We start from the raw sequence: 24,342 nt of genomic DNA, 5'->3' as shown, positions 1-24,342 counted from the left end.
TATATTCCGCATTAGCTGGTTATTTGGTTTTCCATGGAGTGTGTTAAAATGGTGTAACACATGCCTAGCTGTGGATTATTGCTTGCATACACCACATGGACTAAAGTTTTATGACACTTGAAATTTCCCAGTCATATGTGGTTCTTACTCAAACGTTTACCAAAGTTTACCAAACACACAATTGGATAGGATGTATTTTGGACGGTGTAGCATAAAATGTTCCATTCAGTGGAACACGAATGAATCGGGGTGAATTCTGCCTCAGGCCTCCTCACCTTAGATCTGTAGCACAAATCTTCGATATCTAGTGGAACATCTTTCCAGAAGAGTGGAGGTTATTATAACAGCAAATTGTGACTACATGTAGAATGGGATCTTCAAAAGGCACATATGAATCATATTGTTATGTGTCCACAAACTTTTGTCCATATACTGTATTAGTTTACATTTTGCATTTACTGATACTTTTACAATCAAAGCTATTGAGTTTCTCCTATTACTTTCATCTAAAACATTTTGACCTAATTTATCCTAAATAAAATGTTTACATTTACATGCCTATAAAAAGTATGGCATAAAAAACAAACAGCTACTGAGGGTCATCCACCATTTATTGTGGGTGTACGGATTAGAAGTATGCTGCAGTAGTATCTTAATCACCACTGATTTATCAAAAATGGTGGCTGGTACTCACAGTTCTATGGCCTTGTTCCACATAATGACGTATCCGGACAAAATAAATGACTCGACATTGACGATGTGTGTGTTTCCCCGCTCTGTTCCAACGTAAAGCCATTTACTCTGGAAGGGTAGATGACAAAATGTGATCCTAAGAAGGAAGAGGAGAGAGAAAACATAAGAAGTAGTATATAAATATAATAGAGATTGTGAGAGACTGCTCATAAAAGCTCTTCATTGAAAAAGACTATAATTAATATTTCACCTTTAGGAAAATAAGTCTATTGTTATTACTGTTCCTTATTAGATGGCATGCAGGGTTCAGTTTTTAACCAATTACACCAACCTTGTTCTGGCTAATTACATGGTGCTCTGAAATTTGCATGGACTTGTAGGGTAATTATTAGGAATGTGTTATTTTAATTTAAACTATTACCAGCAGAACATGCTCTAATGACCAGGGTGCAGCAGTTGAAGACAAAACATTTTAAGACAAAACAAGCAAATATCCAGAATCGCTCTCCTTTTTTAAAACTATTGTGCTTTAGGCTGCAAAGAGGGTGCTATGCTAACTCAATTATAAATCCAGAAGAAGCTAAAAGGGGTTCAGGTACCTCCTGCAAATTTTCACTTCAACAACTGAAATCAACAATCCATGATAAGTGAGATGTGTCTCAGGCCTTTGTCACAATAGATTTCATGCTAACAGTAGCAGCTCTTACCTTTGTCCCAATGAACAACCAGGACCATTAAAATCATTGCAAATCCAAGACAAGTTCCCAAAGTAACAGGATTAGATCATGAACTATGTTTCCCATTATATATTTATATATATTTTCTCATCATGTTTCCCTGCATGTAATATGTCTGTTTGCACACCTGATTCATGTTCATGCTATTAGCACTATAGTGTATATAACCAAACCATTCATTGCACTCTTAATCTGTCATGTCACTTTACACTAGTCAGAGCTTGCAATCCGTATCTGTAGTAAACTGTGCAAGCTGAGATATATTCATGTGAATTTATTCCAAAATGACTGTCAGAGGAGAAGAAATGATTTGGTCGCATATACACAAGGACATTTACATTAACTTTTCAAGAAAAGCTGTATATTGTAAGGAAAGGTCAGCCAAACATGTTGTTGAGCTTTATTATGAAACATTTATAATTTTGTGTTTTCTTTTCTGTAAAATTTGCAAAAACACACAATTTACCTTCATTTTAAATCCTAGAGAGTATTTATGCAGGTGTTGTAGCTGTGGCTACAGTGAAAGGAGACTTGTCGAATTGTGTTCATTGGGTTTCTTTCTTTAGTAATGACGTTAATTCTCACTATGAGATTCCTCTCTGTGATGCGGCGCTCTGTTATACTGCGTTTTTCTATTATATTGATGGTTTCTATAGCCATGGCATCACTATAATGGTATTAAGATGTGAACTGACTCAGGTACAAAACCACTGAAGGCATAAGTGTGACATACATGGCCTGCCATGATATATGCGTGCAGTCTTTATTAGATATTTAATATAAATAATTGTAGCTATGTACAGTTGTTCTTTTTATCTTTAGTCTTATTTCTTTCTTGAGATTCCATTTCAAGATTTTAAACTAAGGACACTATTCCAATGCAGCTATACAGATATTACAGCTTTACAAATGTGTTTCAGGCTATTTATTGTTAGTTCCACACAATTAGTTGATAATGAAGAAATTCTACTGTATAAGCACATCAATATATATCTGTAATTTGTCTTAATGGTGGTACTGTAAATTATTATACAGAAAACTATTCAGCATCTTTCGACCAATGTAAATACAGCAGAAAAATGTACTTGGAAAGTCTTTATACATTATGTATTCCTCTGTAGTTTTCTAGCTTTGTTGGTGCAACAACAAAGCCTGATGTTTTGTCACATCACTTGTGTTGTCAATGCATTTTGCTACGCTCTGCGTCTCGTGTCAGTTGAACGTCAGTCCCAGTTGGGTACGGCTGGGTGTATTTTTAGGATGCTACAATTAATTAGCGCGCCATTGCCCCAAGACAAACTGGAGCTAATGAGACATGAGCAAGACACAACAAGAGCAGAAACTTTCAGAAGTGAAACTTTAGGAATAGAGCCTGTTCTTTACATATGGTTAGCCCTGCAAATGGATTAGATTTAGGCTGAGAAGCAAAGTGAAACAGAAAGTGTAATTTACATGTGCTTTCATTGCTAAATATCAGCTCTTTTGGAACACCAAGATGTCTAATCAAATTGGTGGACTTAAACAAACTGTTGTATAGTGACATAATGCCATACTCTTAATAAAACACCCAATAATATAGTCCTTAAAACCACCGGCCTAATAATGAGAAGATCCCTCTTGTGCTCACAAAAACATCTCAGTGGTGGACAGAGGTCAGCATGGGCACTCTGACCCTCTGCTGTGCAACTCGATACACAGTAAGCTGTAACACTGTGTGTTTTGAAACCTATTTATCATACCCAGCAAAAACCTTTTCAATAGATCTTGTGGAATCAAACCTTATGGACTACTCTTTCTGCATTATTGAACCTTAAGTGCAAATGACCCCATCAGCGGTTCATCAGTAATCTTTGTTTAAAACTTCTTTGTTAGTCCTAACCCATACACCAGGAATGCTCCACAAGACCTGTTGTTTTGAAGATACTCTGACCCAGTCGTCCAGTCAGCACTATTTGCCATTTTATTACAGTCACCCTTACATTTGCTCATTTATCGTGCTTCTAACACATCTACCTCAGGGAACTGACTGTTCACTTGCTGCTTAATATATATCCTACCCTTCCACTGTAACCAGAGTTATTGTGTGTTTATATAGTGTTATTCATGTCAGCTGTCAGTGGTTGATTATTGCTGATCGGTGTATATATTAAATGTATTGTGATTTTGCATTACATTTTTCAACATTGTTATATTTCTATAGCTATATATCTATAAGCTTTTTTACAGTATATGTTTTTTTACTGTCTCTCTTTTCCCAAATGCCTCTTTCGCTTTCAATCCAATGAAAAAATGTAGACCTGCAGTCTCAGACCTTGGAGGGCAGTTCTGGGAAAAAGCATATTGTGAATGATGACTTCTGTCATGAGCAATCACTCCAGCAAAACAACGATACAGTTGGGACTTTAGAAATTGCAAAGAGACATGTATTTTCTGCTGGCAATGGTGCAGCTCTCTACTTTTTCTACACCTTATGCTATAGATTGGAGACAGGTGAACGTGATTAGTATGAAGGCAAGTGTGCTAAGTTCAGGGGGGAGGCGTGGCTGGTGGTTCCTGACATATATATATATATATATATATATATATATATATATATATATATATATATATATATATATATATATATATAATGTCTGTCTGTGTGTGTGTGTGTGTGTGCGTGCGTGATGCAGATCCAGATATACCAATATGTATGTCTGCAAGGTAGCACTTTCAGTGAATTGTTGACTATTTTTAGCAACTACTGCCTGTAAAGATGTCATTTGCAATACAAAAGCACCCAAAGTGGATTACATTAATACAGAGCATTGACCAAGCAATTATGATAAACAATCAATAACCCAATCTTGCAGCACACACTGAGTCTGTGAGTTGGGGCCGCACACTCTAAGCAATTCATACCGTGCCATCATCCATCATCCTTATAAGCAGGTTAAGTAGAAAATAAAGACCAACACTGTGCAATCTAATCCTGTCCGAGCTCATCATGTCTTCCTCTATTTCTTTCAGCTCATAGAGACCTCTGGGGGCCTCGGACAGTCGGGGTGATTAGACATGTGGCATGCAATACACAGTACAGACAAGTTTGCCTTGGCTGGATAGGAATACTAATAAAGCACAGGCTATGCCAATGTTGGATTGGTTGTTTGCAAATGGCATGTGTATTTTCATGCAGACATAATGAGCACTACATGGAGCCAAGCAGAATGAAGAAAGACAACAATTTAAATTTTCAGAAATCTCAAGTATCCTTCAAGGTTTAGTTCTCAGCTTATTATGAATTCAGGATGAATATATTAAATAGCACCTCATAGTGATTGTTTTGATGCAGGGTACTGTTAAATGAAAAAGCATTGTGTCAAAGCTTTTCTGAATTAATAAAAAATAAACTGAGAGAGGCAATTGATATATCGACAATATATAATTTTATATTTTAGAGTTTTATAGCTAGTTTATATCTAGTTACCTTTGGGGGGGGGAATTAATGTTTTTCCCTTATCAATAAATAGTTTTAAACTTTGGTTTTGCCTATTATTACGTTCTTTTTTTATATTAAAATGTCATTGTCTTTCTTTCTTCTTTCTTAGCAAGTCACCATGGATACAGTTCATTTTAAATAACAGGGATTCCTCAAGGATTTAGCTCCTCCCTGGTTATTTGATTTATAAGCTTCATTTAATTATATGTGTAACCTGATTTATTAACCTAAATAGTCATGTGTAGTGAAAGCATTTCAAAACGATGGCTGTTAATATTGAATCAGGTTCATAAGAATAGGCACAGGAGCATTTTGGGCTTCAGTCAAGCAGAGAGTAAACAGAACCAGGGAGCCTTTATATTGCAAACACTCTCTCACAGACCTGATTGCAATTTAGCTGGAAACAAAGCAATAGTTTTTGGTTTGGTTTTGTTTTTTGTTTTTTTCAGATGCAGATGAGAGAGGCTGGGTTTGTCAAGTGTTGTGTTTCGTGGCAGCTGTCACCGGCTGTAATGCTGAGAATCAGGGGCTTTATTTGTTTGTTCCAGCTAGGATGATGAGGTGATGATCGTTATCATCAATTACTGGGGGCAGGAAGGAGCTCATTAGCTCCACAGGAGCTTAGCGGCGCACACATCGACGACCTCGGCCTCAGAGCTCCACTGCAGCATGTGTGCACTGCAATGACAGAGAGAGAACTAAGATGGGCTCAGGGGGCGGAGTTTATCGAGCAAATATTGGCAACAATACTCAGTAGCCAGTAATGCACACTGATCCATGACATCATGTCACAGTAATATCAGCAGCATTATTTTAAGAATGACTAAGGGGGATTTGGAGGGGCTTGTAAGGTAATCTAAGAGCTAAACAAATCATAATCACCCTCAAGTGTACGCACACATACACTCAAAAAAGTAAAAAAATAGAAATGATTAAGGTGTAGAAGGTGATCTCGGCTTTTTATTAGTGTGGGACTTGATATAATTGTTTCACACCTCAATAGGGAATGCCATCCTGAGTTAAACACACACACACACACACACACACACACACACACACACACACACACACACACACACACACACACTGCAGTCAGTTTTTTTCTCTTTTTACCCAGACTATGTAAATGCTTGTCAGCGATCTGTCATAGTCACAATCTCTCTCTCTCTCTCTCTCTCTCTCTCTCTCTCTCTCTCTCTCTCTCTCTCTCTCTCTCTCTCTCTCTCTTTCTCTCACTCTCTCTCTCTCTCTCTCTCACTCTGTGTATTTCTTTCTGATATTGCAACAACCTCATCTTTTGTTTTTTGCATTGCCTCAATAATAATTCCATTTCACCAGGAAAGGCAACTTTCTTGTCCTCTCACCCACCCAGCCAAACACACACACACACAAACATACACACACACACACACACACACACACACACACACACACACACACACACACACACACACACAAACATACACACACACATATTTCCATTCCAAGATGAAGCATAATTAAAAGGACATAATGTTGATCAACCCTAGAAGGATCATACACCAACCAGGCATAACATTAGGACATTATAACATTTAACATTTAATAACATATAACAGGTGAGGTGAATAACACTGATTATCTCTTCATCATGGCACCTGTTAGCAAGTGAATGTTTGATCCTCAAATTTGATGTGTTAGAAGTTGAAAAAATGGGCAAACGTAAGAATCTGAGTGAAATTGTAATTTATGAATTGTGAACGACTGGGTCAGAGAATCTCCAAAACTGCAGCTCTTGCGTGAGGTTCCTGGTCTGCAGTGGTCATGGGCAGCCGAGGCTCAGTGATACACATGGGGAGCGAAGGCTGACCAGTGTGGTCCGATCCAACAGACAAAATGCTGTAGTTTTATATATATATATATATATATATATATATATATATATATATATATATATATATATATATATATATATAAAACTACAGTATTTCATCTTCCTTCACAATCATATATTTATGATTGAATATTTTTTATAATATTTATAAGTATGTCAATTTATTTATTTATTTATAGAGGTATATCAAATAACAAAATGCATATAAGGACCAGAGTTACAAACATCTGTAGCTTCGCCCTACAGGGAACATCTCTTCTCAAAAGATTATTCCATCTCAAATATTGTAGTTTGCCAAAACACCCTGGGGGCAAGCCCTGTAGTCATAACCTCTCCACCAAACAGCCACATCAGTGGGTGACTCGAATTTCAGTCATCTATAATCTCTGGGCTTTCTTTAACAATCTACAGGGAGGCTTACTCCAGCAATCGAAAGCCAGGCTAAGTCAAGGTCATCATCTCTTATATAAAGCAAAGTGCCGGGCTTCATGCCGGGTCGAGCCTTTCCTGCAGTCCTTTCTTCGCCATCAAGGCCAATCCGCTTGTCTGAGATGACCCAAAGTTTCCGTCAGAGCTCGGACTGGATTACCCATAGTGCTGCTCCTCCACAAAAGCACCAGCATCCACAACACAAGCAGAGCTTTGATTTCATAAAAGCAAAAAGGCTTGGCTTTTATCAGAACACAATCTGATGTACTTTACAATCATGTGAAGGAAGTTTGGTTTTTATTATGTTATGTAAGGCAAGTTTTGGGAACCTGTGCATTCCAATAAACACTACATTGTTTTGAGAGATTAATTGAGGATGAAAACTCAGCACTTCCTACCAACAAGAGAGAGATTAATAAATAATTATTGTGTATACAGTGTGGTGTGGTCCTTGTTGGCTGGGACTCGTACGCCAGTCGATCAATATAAACTCCATGGTAAAACATTAAATGTAACTATAAATGGCTAGAAAGTATTGTAGTTAAAATTACAGTCATCATCAATTTGCTGTGATAAAGTCAAATAAAATGTTTAGAAATGCAGGGGCTTCTTGAATGACTGATTTTGTATTTTTTGGTGTTTGTTCTGAAACACTGAAACACCAAGATACACAAGCTTTATTCCATTTTAAATATATTCCAACTGAAAGTCTGCAACCTTGTGCAACGGACTGAGATAAAAAACTAAAGAGAGTTTCTGGGCTTTGAGCAGCAAGCACACACACACAGACAGACACACAGACACAGACACACAGACATACAGACACAGACACACACACACACACACACACACACACACACACACACACACACACACACACACACACACACACACACACACACACATGTATTGCCGAGAATTAAAAGAATATGTGTGTATGTCTGTGTGTGTGCATTTGTACATGTGTGTAAGCTGTGTGTGTATGTGTGTGTGTGTATGTAGACGCTCACCTTTCTCTGTTGAACTTGAGCGAGTGCAGTATTGCTGGACGTCTCTGCCGAAGGTTCCAGAGGTGCAGGGTATCGTCTGCACAGGCTGTGACCAGTGCTCCCTACATACACACACACACACACACACACACACACACACACACACACACACACACACACACACACACACACACACACACACACGAGAACCAGAATTATCACACTGACAGGAATTTGTCTGCTAATCGTTAGCTATAAATTAAAATGAATTGTGTAATCTACAGTGTTGTGTTTAAACTACATCCCCTAGTCACATGTCAGTCATTTAAACCTATAATCTAATTGGAATGACCTAATAAATACTGTACATTCATCATTAAAAAGCAAATAAGGGCCAATTAGCATCATGGCATTACGAAAACATTGAGCTCCAGCCCCCGCTCACAGTCAGTCCCATAAAACATTCAGGTGATCTATTCTCGTGTATTGAAGTTTGGATGCATGCACATCACCTCAGGACTTAATCTCCTGTCTGTAAGCTACATGAATCTTGTTAATGGTCAATTAAGCAGAAGCATGTGGCTGAAATAAGGTTCACAGTCAGACATCGACAGCTGGGTGTCACAGTATGTTAACCTCTCGACGACAGTCCTGAGAAGAGACGTTATGTCAGAAGTTTGAACAGAGATAGCTCAAGATGCTTCTCAGTACCATTTACAGCTAGCAAGGAAAAGACCAAAGCATCCAGATTTGTCACTGTTTGCATCCTTATGTAACCGGTACAGTGTTCGGTTCAGCTTTCACAACGCCGTGGTTGAAAAAAAAATCTCCATTTCTAAACATAGCAACAGGACAGAAAACACATGCTTGGTACACAGGCCTGAATTTTTGCCTCACTGTATAATTACTTTTCTAAACCCAGGAACTGAGTGTAGATTATTGCATTAGACAAGTCTGTGCTTTGCCGGTTTGCTTTTAATGAGCATACTCTTGCTCCCTTCTTTTGCTTTCTTTGTACGAAATTGGCTAGAAGTGGCAGCGGTGTCATTTTTTTAACGTGAAGAACCGCTCGCAGAACGCCCTGTTACGATGACCTTCAATTCAAAGGATATAGGAGGGGACGTGTTGAGGATGATTGTGCTCTTACTCTGGTTTCACATGCTTTTCATACATATTGCATGATGTACTGAATGCGAAGGAGTTGAGTTCATTAACTGTTAAATAAACAAATAAGCAAACAAACAAACAAACAAATAAATAAATAAACGTTGAAAAAATAGATCCTGTGCACAGCTGTATAGGATTAGTCCTGTCACTGAGATACTTCAGTTTGGATCATGACTCCACCGTGTCCAAGAGAGGTCTTGATCTTCCTCTTCTTCTGTCAATAGGCTGCTCTATGACATTTAAAAGGCTGTGTGCAAATGCTAAACCCCTTGCACTGCTGAATCTGAGACTTTTCAATATTATGGTAGGATCTGGTTAGCATTAAATTAGGAGACAATTGCAAAATGACTCGAATATGAAAGAGAGTAGAAATTGTAACATTTTAGTGATGTTTTATTAGATTTTCATTTGCTTCCATGTACTGACTCGTAATTCTTGTACGCTTAAAAACACAAGCCTGCTTTAGTAGCTGTGAAGGAGTATGTGATTGGTTGGAGCTGATGGTACTGACCCAGTGATAAATGTTCAGTGGATACAAAATATGGTCAAAGTAGTGAGACGCCTGTATTTTCAAGCTGTTTGTGGAAAAAAGGAAAAGTTTGTGGACACCTGACCATAAGATTTATATGTACTTTTTAACATTCCATTCCACATGTAGTCCCCTTTTAGTCTCCACTCTTCTGAGAACATGTTCCACTAGATTTTGGTGAGTTCTTGTGGAGATTTGTGCTCATTCAGTCACAAATGTGTTAGTAAAGTCAGGCACTGATGTGGTGTAAATCCCAAAAGTGTTAGGAGGATTGGGGTCAGAGCTCTATAGCAGGCACACAAGATCTTCCACTCCAACCAATGTAAAGGTTTGGGCTGGAACAGATTTGAGTCTCCTAGTTCAAATGAAATTTCATGCTACCACATCCAAATGCACCTTTGTGGTAACAATTTGGCGAAAAACCAGCATATGGCTAAAAACGTCAGGTGTCACAATACTTTTGTTCTTATAGAGTATGCATGAAAACCCTTTTGTGGAAAATATTGATCATTGTGTTTAAACTTACACAATTCTGTTATGCTTGAATTACAGTTTTGTAAATTTTTGAACACAGAAAGAGGCCTAGTTGTGCATAGCAATGAGTGTTAAACAGCTTAACAAATCAGGGGGTTGAAATGCTAATTATGCAGTGCCCCTAACAAAGAGAATAATAATAAATAATAAAAACACCTAATGGTAACTGGTCATAGCTGCATTTTATTTACTCAGTCCATTTTCCATATTCAGCATGTAAACCGATCCACCATGCTTTATCCAATGCTTCCTGTCTCTCACTCTCATCTGTGGCTCTCTATGAAGCAGGTGACCAACACCTGCGTTTCCATGACGATGGTGTTTACATAAACATGTTTACCATGGCAGAACCCCAGAGACAATAGCGCTGTGTGATATGAGGAGGGAAAAGAGAGATAAATAGCAAGAAAGAAAAAATGGAAAGAGATAGACGGAGGTAGACGAGGACTTTTGATCACAAATGAGGACAAATCATTTATATTCGATGACCTTGTGTATTTTTTCAATGAGCTCTGAGGTCGGTCTGCCATCGAGCAGCTTTGTAATGAAACTGTTGCCATCGCTTCATCCAAAATACAAACTAGCGGTGTGATTTTGGTTGTGTGTGGGTGTGGGCGCGTGTGTGTGTGTGTGTGTGTGTGTGTGTGTGTGTGCTAATGTCATCCGATAACACAATTACAATTCGCATGCTTCCTCTCCCGTGTCACTGTAATGATTCGTTATGAAATCATGACTCACACACACACACACACAGACAAACACACACACATACAAAGGCACACACACACTGCACCGGAAATCAGTCCCAAATCTTCTTGGGAAATAGCCAATGTGTGTGCATGACTCTCTGACACACATTCCCTACGATGCTTCAATTGTCTATCCTCTCAGTGTGTATTCAAGCATACATGATAGTTCTAGAATATGCTATAAACCACCAAAGCATGAAAAGTTAAATAAAATGGAAAGACAGACAGAGAGATAGACAGATATAGAGAGAAAGTGTGTGTGTGTGTGTGTGTGTGTGTGTGTGTGTGTGTGAGAGAGAGAGAGAGAGAGAGAGAGAGAGAGAGAGAGAGAGAGAGAGAGAAAGAGAAAGCTTTTGATCTGTTCCATTTGAGAGCATTGCAACAAAACCACTGCTGACTGACTAGCCATGGCTAAGATGAGGTCAAACAAATACGCTCTACTAGCTGCCTCGCCTTGTCCTCTCATTTTCAGCTGTTATTCCTCCCTTCACCTTGGTCACACCATGTTTGTGTATGCAACATTACATCGTATCATATGGAGAGTTCTTTTTTTTCCCTCATGGGTTGTTTGTCAGTGCTCCCAATTTTCTCCCACACTGGTCACAATCCTCATTTCCACATGCTTTTTTGGCTAAAATGTAAACGGAAAATAGGACAGCATCTTGATGGATACTTTAAACGTCGGCACAGAGAAGCGATTACATGAGCCTGAGATTAAAAAGAAAAAAAGGAAAAAGAAATAAAAGGAAAAAATTCTCTGAATATTTAGAAACAAGGGGGCTGTTGGAATTCACACCGAGGATGAAATTCTTCATTGGTAAAATGTTACAAAATGGGATGTGTCCTTTCTGAGAGAATTTCAAGGCTATGTAATGTGCACAGGCTGTGAACAAAGTAAAACCTGATTTAAACCGATTAGTGTATGCTAATAATAATTACAATAATAATACCAGTCACGTGGCATACGATAACAGCATGTATCGTAATTATATATGATGTGCACAGAATGATCTTCGTAGCTCACACAGATTCTTTCAACATCTTCTCTCTATCTACCAGTCGTGGACAGTACCAAAGTAAATGTAATTCTTTACTGTACTTAAGTAGCTTTGTACTTTACTCAAGTATTTCTGTTTGGGGTGACTTTTACTTTAAATTCATTACATTTCAAAAGTCAAATATCTTTTACTCAACTACATTTTTGCGAAATCAGTTGTTCCTTTTTATTTATGAGCAGACAAAAAATTGTTTTTGTTTTTACGCTCATTTGCATGGTCACATCACTTATTATATCATGTCATGGTCAATGAACCTGGTCGTGAGCACCCACCGCCCAGAGAATTTTCCTCACTATACAAATTACGGATGACAGTAAAAGGTCTAAACCCTCAGGTTTGGAAAAAGAGGAAAGATGGGGGGGAACTATACTGATTATGATGATAGTGCAGGCAAATGCATTTAATGAAATAGGGTAATACTGTATATCCCTTTGGTTATGCTGTGTTGCTGGCTATGCAACAATATTTCTTTTAGTTTGCATAACATTATAATTTATAGTATGCAGTTTATCATAATATGTGTAGCATCAAAACAATTACAAACCTGCTAGTCTAGTTGGATTGTAGCTTAACTAGCATTTATTGATTTGGTTACCTTTAATAAGGTGATGTCATAAAATATTTCTGTTGTACTGAATGGTGCTGAACTCAGTAAGTAAGGGGAATCTCCAGTGCAGCTTAAAAGGCTTATTGAAAAGACATATATTATAAGGATATAGATCTTAGGGCTACAATTAGCCAAGGAGTTTTATGATTCTTGGTTCTGAGAGTTTAATCGATTTTGCACAATGACGTGTGAATTTAATTGAGCAATAAATGCATTTAGGGTGATATTTATACATAAAATGAAGCTTGCAGAAATGTATCTAAATTTGTGGACTGCTCTGAGAATATGTTCTTACTCATCCAGTGATTGTAGCTGAAGCAGAAAGGAGCTTTTTAAAGCTGAAAATCATCAATGGGGTAGACTTTGGGTCATGGCGTGGTTCACCAAGATCGTCATTCAAGCTAAAACCGTCATTGCTGGTTGGTGGTATCTACTTATCACGAACATTCAGTTCAGCCTCAGTTCAACATCCAGCAGAACATTTTGAGAGGAATAAATGTAGGAAGAAACTCCTGATTCGAACTTGCCACATAAACTGTGGCCTTATTTGCACAATTTTTTTAAGTCGTGGAAAAGAAAAGTTTGGACTCATGATAATTTATTAGAGATCAATCAGTGTTTAACTCATTAATTTCATTATATTTATAGATCGGTGGTAAGTGTAACATTAGAGTCTTTTCATATAAACTGATTAAGGAAGAGTATTGTGATAAAAATGATAATAAGAACATTATAGCCATAATAAATCATAGTACTCTGAATACTTATGTACATTTGAAGGCAAAAACCTTCAAGTGAAAGATTAAAGGGAGCACTTTTATTTTTGCGAGTAGAAGATGTTCCACTAGATTTTGGAATGTGTTGGTAGAGATTTGTGCTTGTTAAGCTACAAGTGTGTTATGCTCAGTTTATGATTGGTCCGAGATTATTTCTATCTGTCAGATTTGGTGCAGTTTGTAAAAATGTTGTCCTGTCCGTGTTTTTTTGGAGTAAAACTACAGAGACAATCTTTTAATAATAGCATTGCTAATATCTCTAGGATTTAGCTAAAATAAAAACAGGAATTCCAAATTCTCAACCAGCTAAATAGTCGACTAGAAGAGTAAAAGCTAACAAGCTATCCATGTGAGCTTGAAATCCCAGGACACTTCCACCCATTGCTAGGAGCCTCGTGTGCATGCTGTTAGGTTTCTATCTGGTCTGTGCTTTCCTACATGGACTAACAGACACCAACAATTAGCTAAGTGGTGAAGCTAGCAGACAGTTGTGCTCATTTCATGGCAGTTGTGACACTCAGGAGTCTGGCTCATGACACTTGTAAAAGTAAATAATGAGTAAGTACATTATCTCTCGTAGACTGAGCAGGCCTGTGACTCTTGCCCTGATCCTGTTTGCCAGCAATAATGAGTCTGCATTTTGAATCAGCATTCAATGCAGCGCTCACACACACACTCACACTCACACACACACACACACACACATACACACACACACACACACACACACACACACACACACACACACACAAACAGACTCAAGAATGTGAATGTCCAAGCAATTGTTGTGTGCTTTGGGTATAAGGTTTATGTACAGTACGTATGTGCTTGTATGCGTGTTGTTGGGTGTGTGTGTGTGTTACCTCATTAATAAGGAACTGAAGTTGCAGTACAGCTGTTCCACTCTCATGCTGACAATAGCAATCCACGCCAGGCCGTCCCAGACTGATGACATTGTAGAGTTAAGTCAAAGCATTTGGTGATAGATGAAATAAACCATATTCAAAGCCATTTATAAAAGCACAATACTGTAGACAGCCTCGAGAAGAAGCTCAGGTGAAAGCTAATGGCTCTGGCCTTTACAACATCACAGTCTAAACATGTTTAAGGTCTGAATGATGCAGTGAGATGTGTGTCATTTACAGATGATCCTCGTGGCACCCAATTAGCATTTATCACATTGCAGCGACCTTTTATGAAGAGGTAAAAGGGCAGCGGTGGACAAAAGAATAGATAGCAAATAGAATATACTGTAGTGGTTGATCATGGTGGACGATTAAGGGATGGTTTTTTTAAGACTGATGGTATCGTCAGGTTTGTTAAGTGCCTGGATCGTTTATTCTTAAATGTGGTCATCTGGTCAGGGTTAAAGATTGTCTGTTCATTCAAGTCCACCTGTCCTAATTATCATTTACACCTGAATCTGTGTTGATCTTGATATGAACCCCTGTTTAATTTCTGTTTTTTTTTTTTTGTGTTTTTAACTTTTGTTGTTATTTTCCCCAGCTCATGTAAAAAAGAGGGAAGTGGGAGCTCAGTGGATAAGGTGCAGGGTTGCTGCTCGAAAGGTCAGAGGTTCGGCCCCTGTATCGCTGAGTTGTCACTCTTGGGCCCTTGAGCAAGGCCCTTAACCCTCTGTGCACCAGGGGCACTGTATCATGGCTGACCCTGTGCACTGACCCCAGCTTCCAAGCAAGCTGGGATATGTGAAGAGGGAATTTCACTGTGCTGTAGTGTATAAATAACAAATAAAGGCTCTTCTCTTCTCAAATGTATTGTACTTTTTGTCACTTCACTTACTTATCAAATACTACCTGCATTTGTTATGATTTGAGAGGAATAAAATAAACTGCTAATACTCAGCCTGCTAGCTAATCCAGTACAAGGGTAAAAGCTAACAAGCTTTTCTTGAGAGCTTGAAGAACAACATAAGGCTATAAGTCAGGCACTCAGTGCTTTTGTCTATATAGTGTATCAAGAAAGATTATGATGAAAATGGTGTTGGCACTGTAGCTGTATAAATCGCAAATTACAAATCCAAACACTATAAGAAAGGCACATAAAAAGATCCAAATATTACCATAGTGTGTATGTATATACAGTATTCAAGCTCAAAATATACCTATAAAAGAAAGGAAGGCACAGCTGCACAGCTATACTGTTCCTCCAGTGTGTTACAAAATATATCAGTAACCTGTGGGGATGTCTCAAAACAAAAGCAAGAGCAAGCTGTCAGAAATGCAATGCTGTCTTCTACACTGCAGCCAGCATGGAGCTTTTCCCTGAAAACAAGCACAGTTTCTAGGTAAGAGTAAATTACCTTTCATAAGGCCCACAGGGACAGGTAATAAGACTTGCTGTACCTCTTTCACTCTCACTCTCTCTCTCTCTCTCTTCAGCTTTTATCTCAGAAGAGCATGCTGGAGGCCGAGTGCTAGTGAACCCAAACTAAACCTGAAGAAATCCAACTGATGATTCCACTGTAATGTGTCTGTTTGGTCAAGTGGAAACACACATGCTCTCACAAACACACACACACACACACACACACACACACACACACACACACACAAAGACAGACAGACAGCATATCAAAGTGAGACCAGACAACAAGAATAAGCAACATCTTACACTCTATATTTCTCTCACACACATTCACATATAACGTATCTCTCCAATTCAGCACTCAGACATTTCTCTACCGAAACACATTAAAAACACTTCTATCTGTCTATCTGAGATTATATTGCTTCTTTGTTTCTTCTCATTCCTACCCTCAAACATACACACCCACCAATACACACACAGGCATACGCTGCTCTGCCAATGCTTACACATTTCCATTTCAAATGCTCTCAGCAGGTGATAAAACACCAAAGGCCTCAAACAAGGTCAGATCTCCTCTTCCAAAAAAAACCCCTCACAATATCCAGCATTTCTCCATTCAATACTGAAGAGTACACTCAGTGCTTCTGTCATACGTGGGCATGATTTCAAGGGCGTTCAAGAGCAGAGCAATTAAACTTTCATCTGTCACACATGCTTCCTTCGTTACATCTTTCATTAAAGGCGGATAAATGGAAAAGAGGTAAAAATAAAAAAGAGGTGTTGGTGTGCACCAATGACTTCATCATCTTCAAGCCTTTTGGTGCCTTTTATATATATATATATATATATATATATATATATATATATATATATATATATATATATATACACACACACACACACACACACACACACACACACACGGGAAGAAAAAGTGACCCTGACGACCCTGGTCAGCATAAAGGAGGTCCCAGAGACTGCTGAAAAGACAGATGTGTAAGTGAGTGTGTGTTGGTAGTGGTCACAGATATTCAAGGTACAGAAGGGTAATTGTCCTGCATGCTTGATTGCACCTTAATTGTGCTTGGTTAAATTACCTTGCCCAGCTCTAATGCACAAGGCATCTCTCTCACTCACACACACACACACACACACACACACACACACACACACACACACACACACACACACGTGTTTGCTAAAGATGCTCTGAATTCCTATCACACACACTGAGAGCTCAACTGACATCATGAACCGAAACTACACAAAGATTTTTTAGAGAAAATTTTTGTTGTGTTTACTGACAGTTCACCACCATTCTGTGATGGCAACAAACCCCAAAAACTAAGAGGCAAAAATATGACGAGATAATGCATCTTCTAATTGAAGAGACATTGAAGAGTGGACGTGTGAAATACAGCAAGCGGTGAATCAGTGGCCTCATAAAAAAATACAACCAAATGGGATGTGGTAGAGTGGAAGCAACGATTAAGTATACAGGGCTACAATGAGAGATGGAGACATGGAGAGAGGTGAGTCAGAGAAAGGAATAAAGGAAAAACAGGTATATTTGACTCAGTGAGTCAGAAAGAGTGGGAGCAGGCATAAGCCTAATGGTGTCAATGCCACCAAAGCTATACACACACACACACACACACACACATAACACAGGTAGAGCAGTGAGTCAGTGCAGTGTGTTGGACATGTTGCCTGATGTAGCGCTCCTAAAGCTCTGCTGCTATTAGGATGACTAACGCTCTCCGCCAAATATATAAAATGTCAATCGTAGGGTGACGTCAGTGTTGGTTCCACATTCAGATGAGGCTTGAATGAGGGTGGCTTTGCTTTATGTACATCGTGGGACCAAAAATATGATCGAGACGAGGAGTTCAGTGGTTTTTAAACATCATCGGTTCATGCGTCATGAAGGAAAGTTTGCACGCTTGAGAATATTGTGAGTCATGCGAAAGACCTATATGTTAGTAGTTAATTTTAATTCTGAGTGCGCAAAGAGTGTCACAAACTTTCTGCTGTTCATTAATGTTTCTTAACACTGCCATAAAGACCTCCGGAAATGATTTTACCTATAAATGCTACATTTAATAACAATATTAATCAATTTTATTTTTTTAACATAGTGGTTCCACAGAAACCTCACACATCAACTCCCATCAAAAAACTGCAATCAGATTCCGATTCTGCAACTCAGCATAGAGCACAACCCTACACAGGTAAAAATGAAGTGTTGGATTTATTTAAAATACATATGCACTATATTTTGTCAAACTTTTTAAGTAGATTCAACTTCAAATTTTATGTAAAATTAACAAGAAAACCTTGTACTCTCAACATTATTTACTTAAGTAAATACAAGTGGTGTCCACTCAACATTTCATGTCTTTAACATTAAAAAGATTTTATTTGGTTAAACCTACTTATTTTATTTTTGATCTGGAACTATTAAAGTTGTCTACACTTGTAAAAAAAATGTGTGGGATTGAAAAAAAAAAAAACAACAACCATCTCTAGGGTTTACAGAGAATGGTCTGAAAAAGAGAAAATATCCAGGGAGAGGTAGTTCTGTGGGCGCAAATGCCTTGTTGATGCCAGAGGTCAGAGGAGAATGGCCAGACTGGTTCGAGCTGATAGAAAGGCAACAGTAAATTAAAATAACCACTCGTTACAACCGAGGTATGCAGAAGAGCATCTCTGAACTCACAACACGTCAAACCTTGAGCCGAATGGGCTACAGCAGCAGAAGACCACACCGGGTGCCACTCCTGACAGCTAAGAACAGGAAACTGAGGCTACAATTCGCACAGGCTCACCAAAATTGGACAATAGAAGATTGGAAAAAACATTGCCTGGTCTGATGAGTCTCAATTTCTGCTGTGACATTCGGATGGTAGGGTCAGAATTTGGCATCAACGACATGAAAGCATGGATCCATCCTGCCTTGTATCAACGGTTCAGGCTGGTGGTGGTGGTGTAATGGTGTGGGGGATATTTTTTTGACACACTTTGGGCCCATTAGTACCAATTGAGCATCGTGTCAACGCCACAGCCTACCCCATCTTCTGATGGCTACTTCATAAAGCGCGAATCATCTCAGACTGGTTTCTTGAACATGACAATGAGTTCACTGTACTCAAATGGCCTCCACAGTCACCAGATCTCAATCCAATAGAGCACCTTTGGGATGTGGTGGAACGGGAGATTCGCATCATGGATGTGCAACCGACAAATCTGCAGCAACTGCATAATGCTATCATGTTAATATGGACCAAAATCTCTGAGGATTGTTTCCAGTACCTTGTTGAATCTATGCCACAAAGGATTAAGGCAGTTCTGAAGGCAAAAGGGGGACCAACCCTGTACTAATAAGGTGTACCTAATAAAGTGTATATGAACCAGGTGAGTGTATATGAACCATTTTTGCATTACATTTTTATTGAATAATAATTGGCTGCCCCATTCCTTCCTCCCAAACAAGGCTTGAATTTGCATACTGGAACCTGATTGGCTCTAACATTTTATAATGTGACAACACTTCCATGTTAAATTGACTTTCTTACTTTTTTTAAAGAATCCTTCAAAACTGCTACAATAACATGATGAATTCATGAATGAATTCCTCTGAAAGGGTTTACAACAACATAAAGTATAGTGATTGACAGTGTCTTTGTTTGTGCTGGTGTACTCTCATAGAATAGCAAGCCCTCAAGTCTTTAATGAGTTTTACTACTAACTGGTGCACGGACAATAATCTCTCTGTCAATAAAACAAAAGAAATGCACAGCAACAGCACAACTGTGAAGGAAGCCAAAGGCTTCCTGACATGACTGTCAAACACTTAACACCGTTTTCGTAGCCAGAAAAACCCAAAACCTGCCTGCTCTGCAAAAAATACAAGCAAACCTCCATACCATTATCTTTACCATTCCACTTTCTACATTAGAACAGATAAAGATACACTATATGGATAAATTATTGGGACACCTGACCTTTCCTTCCATGTGTGGTTCTTTTTCAAATTGTTACCACAAATTGTTACACAATTATATAGAATTTATTTGGATGCACTAGCATGAAATCTTCCCTTAATTTAAACTAGGAGAACCAAAACTGTTCCAGCATGACCATGTTCCGGTGCACAAAGCCAGTTCTATGAAGATATGGTCTACATGGGTTGGTGTGGAAGATCTTCTAAAGAGCTCTAACCTCAACCCTATTGAAAACTTTTGGGATAAACGCTGACTGCACCCCAGGCCTCCTCACCTCACCTACATCAAGACCATCACTGTAACTGAATGAGCACAAATTTCCACAAGCACACTTCAAAATCTAGTGGAACATCTTCCAAGAGAAGTGGAGGTTGTAACAGCCAGTGGGGACTAAACGTGGAAGGAGAAGAAGATGTTCAGAACCACATACGAATCTTAGGTCAGGTGTCCACAGATTTCTATTCATAAAGTGTTCCTCATACCACTAACATTTTTACACAATATTCCTAAAAAGTGAAGATATTTTGCTTAACTGTATTGAAGGTTTATAGATTAATATTAATAATAACGCCCACTTGACTTGACTAGTGTAAATAAAAGATGCAGCACCTCATGACGCTGACTCATTCATTGTGCATGAGTCATGCGTTAGCCTTAATGAAAGTGTGAAGATGATGCATGACCAAAGTATTAGAAGGAGTATATGCAAAGTAGAATGGACCGTTAGCTGTAACTTCGATAGAGCCTGCAGCTAAAATGTGCACATGAGGGATTACTGTATAATTGTGAAATCTGTTTTGCAATTTGGACAGAAGTCGGCCTTCAAAACAAACAGACCCATGACAGAGAAGAAGGAAACAGAGAGAGAGAGAGAGAGAGAGAGAGAGAGAGAGAGAGCACATTTGTTTTCCTTCTTGTACAATAAACTTGTCAAATTATTAAAACAAAGAAGCTGGGCAAAATTGTGCTGCAATCTGTTTTTGGTGTGTAGCCAAAAGAGTTGCACGTGTATAAATGTGTGTATGTGCACATGTGTGTGTGGGTGTGTTTGTTGAAGGAGGGTGCGGGGTCATGATAGAGCGTGAGCATCTGTCTGTGAGCGAGTGCTGAGAGAGCAGCTGATCATGCGTGTTGACATTTCACTGCTATTTGTGTGATGGTAGCAGACAGTCAGTCCCATGGCTTGTTGCTTCAGGAGCCTAATTCCTCAAACAGCCTCACGCATGAGGTGCTGATGATTCTAATGACTCTAATGAGATCTAGGAACATTACATACAGCAGAAAGCTAGCAAATCAGGCTACCTGGGACCAGGATGCTTTTCTGGACCTTAATCTAAAAAAATGACCTGATCTGTGCCAAAAATAAATAAATAAATAAATAAAAAATAAACCACAGTGCTGGAACACTGTCAGACCACTGATGTGTGCTGGAACGACAAACTTGACTGCTTCCCTGCTGAAACTGATAATGAAGCATATTTAATCGCTAAACAGTTCATCATTGTGTCTAATTGCCCAGCTTTCAGTGACAAAATGTCAACATCAAGCAATGGTGTGTGTTCAGAAAAAAAAAGGAAGCAGTGGAAGTCTGCTGTCTCAATATCAAAAGCAAACTTCCCAAAAGTGATACTTAGAGGAATTCCTCCAGAAAAAGCTCTCAAAAATGCAAATTATGTACATCCAACTCCATTAACTGGATAACCAACATGCCATCAACAGTGATTAAAATCAATATACACCATTTAAACAAATGTTTGTGGACTCCTGACCATAAGTTTCAGTGGAACATCCCATTCCACATTTAGTCCTATTTGCATTTATAGGAACCCCCACTAACAAATTCCACTGCTCTTTTTCAATTTGTTTTTTTTTCTTCCCTGCAGTGTTTCTAATCCCTGACCACCAACAAGGCAAATTTAACTAAAAATATCAACGTGACTATTCTTGGTACATTCACCAGTATGCGATGTGGCATCCCACTGTGGCTGCACATGAGCAGCTCCTCTTTTCTTTTTCCTGCATTTGGAAAATGCACTAAAGTCAAACAATATTCTAATCCTAGAGTTACACTAGTCTACATTGTACTATTATATGCACTATATGGGCGCCTGAACATTCCATTCAGCATTTAATCCCCGTTTAATGTTTTTGGAGTGTGATTATGAAGATTTGTGCTAATTTATGTATTCATGGTTTGGTGCAAGGGTGCTAAAACATTTTTGGGCCTTCAATACATTCAATGCCATCGTATTCAAGATAAAATTGGAAGTCTCTAACTTTGTGGTATCAGTTTGGAGAAGATCTACATATGGCTGGAAAAGTTAGGTGTCCCAATACATTTGCCCATATAATGTATCTAATGGTGATCCAAGTTAGGTTGGTTAGTGTGTACAATTTGATCTGGTTTTTTCTCATCATCAACAACATAATGAGCTTTGAACAGCACTTTATTGGTTTTAGCTAAGGCAAACGCTAAGACATACACAAAACACAGGTATGACCAGTTCAACAAGTGTCTTTAAAATGAGTTTAAACAGAATGAAGAAAAGCTTAATTTGGACCCCTGTGCTCATTTGGGAACTTTGCACTTTGGTTCTTGACTAATTTTATTTCCTGGATTTCTGTTCATGGTGACAGAGGTCATGTGGGTGTGGTGGTGCTGCTGTAAGTGCTGGCACCTGATTCCAGTCCCATACTAATGAATTCATCATAAGGGAGATGATTAATGTAGATTAACACTTCCCTCCTGTTGTATTATGTTAATTCCACCTTGAAGCGTGATTTAGCGTGTTTGTGTGTGTGTGTGTGTGTGTGTGTGTGTGTGTGTGTGTGTGCATTTATTGTTGTACCCGGCCAAATTAGCATGCGTTATCGTTTCCCAAGTGATCTGCATATCTCTCTATTATCATAAACCATGCACGGTGCTGGAACACTATCAGACCACTGCTGTGTGCTGGAACGACAAACTTCACTGCTTCACTGCTGACACTAATAATGAAGCATGTCTGATCATTAAACAGTTCATCATTTTGTCTAATTGCCCAGCTTTCAGTGAAAAAGTCAACATCAAGCAATGGTGCATGTTCATGAAAAAAAGAGAACAGGGAAAGTCTGCTGTCCCAATGTCAAAAACAAACTTCCCAAAAGTGATTCTTGGTGGAATTTCTTACGAAAAAAGCTCTCAAATATGCAAATTGTCACCTTGTTTGACTTCCAACATTTCCTGGAATACACAATTTACTCCAACTCCCATGCCATGTCCCAATTCACCTCTATCCATTCTAGAAAGTATCAGTCATTAGAATTGTTGTCCCACTAATTGCACCATGTGGAAGTATTGGTCCTGGAACACTTTTTGGTCCAAGGGTCCAAGGCTCCAAGACCAAGGGGGAGGTGGAAGCTCAGTGGTTTAGGCTCTGTGTTCTCTGACCAGAAGATTGGGGTTCAAGTCCTTGCACTGCCAAGCTGCCACTGTTGGGCCCTTAAACAAGGCCCTTAACCCTCTTGGCTCCATGGGTGCTGTATCATGGCTGACTCTGTGATCTGACCTCATTTTGAGATATGCTATGAAAAAAAAGTCACAGTGCTTTAATGTATTTGTGACAAATAAAGGATCTAGCTCTTTTTTGGATAATATTTCAAGACAATTCCTTGCATGGTGGAGGAGAAGTTTTGGAGGAAGGGGTGGAAATGAAATGTCAAAAAATAAATCAAATAAAGACAAACTAAAATGCAGTGATGTGTAACCAGGGAATCGCATTCTCTTCCGTTACATGGCATGGGTGTTATGTGTAAAAAATATGTGTAAGTATGTATAAAAAGTGTGCAGTGTATAAGTAGGCTAAATTGCGCTTTAGCTCCAGGCTACCAGATTCCTGATTACACACACTTGGACTCAATCACCACCACAGTACAAGCACACTCACAACACATACACTTCTCACAGAGAAGTATTTGTTTAGCTCGAATCAAGCATCTGACATACCGAGCTTTAATGTCATGTCATTCTAGTTTTGACCCTTGTTTGTTTTCTAGTTCTTGACTACTGCCTTGTTGAAATACCTGTTTGTACATCACCTGACCCATCACCTGTTTCGGGATTCTATCTTTGATATATTGAGAGTTGGATTTGTTTGTGCTTGCCAGGCTTTATTTTAATCAAAACATTTACCTGTACTGTTGTACTGTCAATGTTGTGTATGAAAAACATATTTGAAGCAAATCTGCAATCTCTCTTTCTCTCTGTCTCTCTCTCTCTCTCTCTCGCTCTCGCTCTCGCTCTCTCTCGCTTTTCTTTCTTTAATTCAAGGCCAGAGCTTTCCGTATCTAAACCTCTTATCTACTTTTTACAAGGGCTAAAGCGGAAATTTGCACAATAGAAAAGGCAAATA

At 38.7% G+C, this 24,342-nt stretch overlaps 1 protein-coding gene across 9 annotated transcripts in view; it reads right to left on the bottom strand.

Annotated features, from left to right (window-relative positions):
* stxbp5l (syntaxin binding protein 5L) overlaps positions 1–24,342 on the bottom strand; it is a 140,107-nt gene that overhangs the window by 80,179 nt on the left and 35,586 nt on the right. For all 9 annotated transcript variants that reach the window (XM_046843837.1, XM_046843846.1, XM_046843857.1 and 6 more), the window contains exons 3-5: positions 14,483–14,564; positions 8,221–8,321; positions 695–829 (exon numbers count right to left, since the gene is read on the bottom strand). In XM_046843837.1, the coding sequence (XP_046699793.1) occupies positions 695–829; positions 8,221–8,321; positions 14,483–14,564 (318 nt within the window). The remainder of the gene's footprint in view (positions 1–694; positions 830–8,220; positions 8,322–14,482; positions 14,565–24,342) is intronic.

The sequence above is a fragment of the Silurus meridionalis genome, chromosome 3, assembly GCF_014805685.1.
Source record: "Silurus meridionalis isolate SWU-2019-XX chromosome 3, ASM1480568v1, whole genome shotgun sequence".
Lineage (NCBI taxonomy): Eukaryota > Metazoa > Chordata > Actinopteri > Siluriformes > Siluridae > Silurus > Silurus meridionalis.
Note: the sequence above shows the minus strand (reverse complement) of the source record. Positions and strands in the feature narration are given on the sequence as shown.